The following is a 444-nucleotide window of genomic DNA, read 5'->3' on the forward strand; positions in this document are numbered from 1 at the left end:
TCAGAAGTTCTCCTTGTAGAAGTGGAACCCGAAATGCTCACACTCGGCCTTGATGACCTTGGCCAGAACCGGAGAACCACAGTAGAACACGTGCACCTTCCCCTTGTTCTCCTGCGCCACCTTCTGGAACACCTGGCATCGGGCAACACGGAACGATGAAGCACCAGTACACAGATCTCAGTCACACACCACACAAACACACTGACATACACACAACAGCAGAGGAACTCCAGTGCAAAGCTATCTCACTAACTGTAGTGTTATTATAGTAACTGTGTAATTAGTCAGTCATATATAGCCAGCAGTAAATTACAATACAAACCCATGTGAGGGTTGAACAGTCAAAATGTGTGTGGGAACAATAAGTGTGTTTTTAGCTTTTGGAACACTGGCTCTTTACCTCAGACACTGCCTAACTGACACTGCTTAACTGACACTGCTTAA

General features: G+C 45.7%; 1 protein-coding gene across 1 annotated transcript in view; it reads right to left on the minus strand.

Moving 5' to 3' along the window:
* Positions 1–444, minus strand: part of nox5 (NADPH oxidase, EF-hand calcium binding domain 5) — a gene marked incomplete at both ends in the record, with an annotated part of 14406 nt that continues 13962 nt past the window's right edge. Inside the window, one exon of the mRNA XM_080846928.1 lies at positions 1–132. Coding sequence (XP_080703054.1) covers positions 1–132 — 132 coding nt within the window. The remainder of the gene's footprint in view (positions 133–444) is intronic.

Source organism: Sprattus sprattus, assembly GCF_963457725.1.
Source record: "Sprattus sprattus genome assembly, chromosome: 11".
Taxonomy (NCBI): domain Eukaryota; kingdom Metazoa; phylum Chordata; class Actinopteri; order Clupeiformes; family Clupeidae; genus Sprattus; species Sprattus sprattus.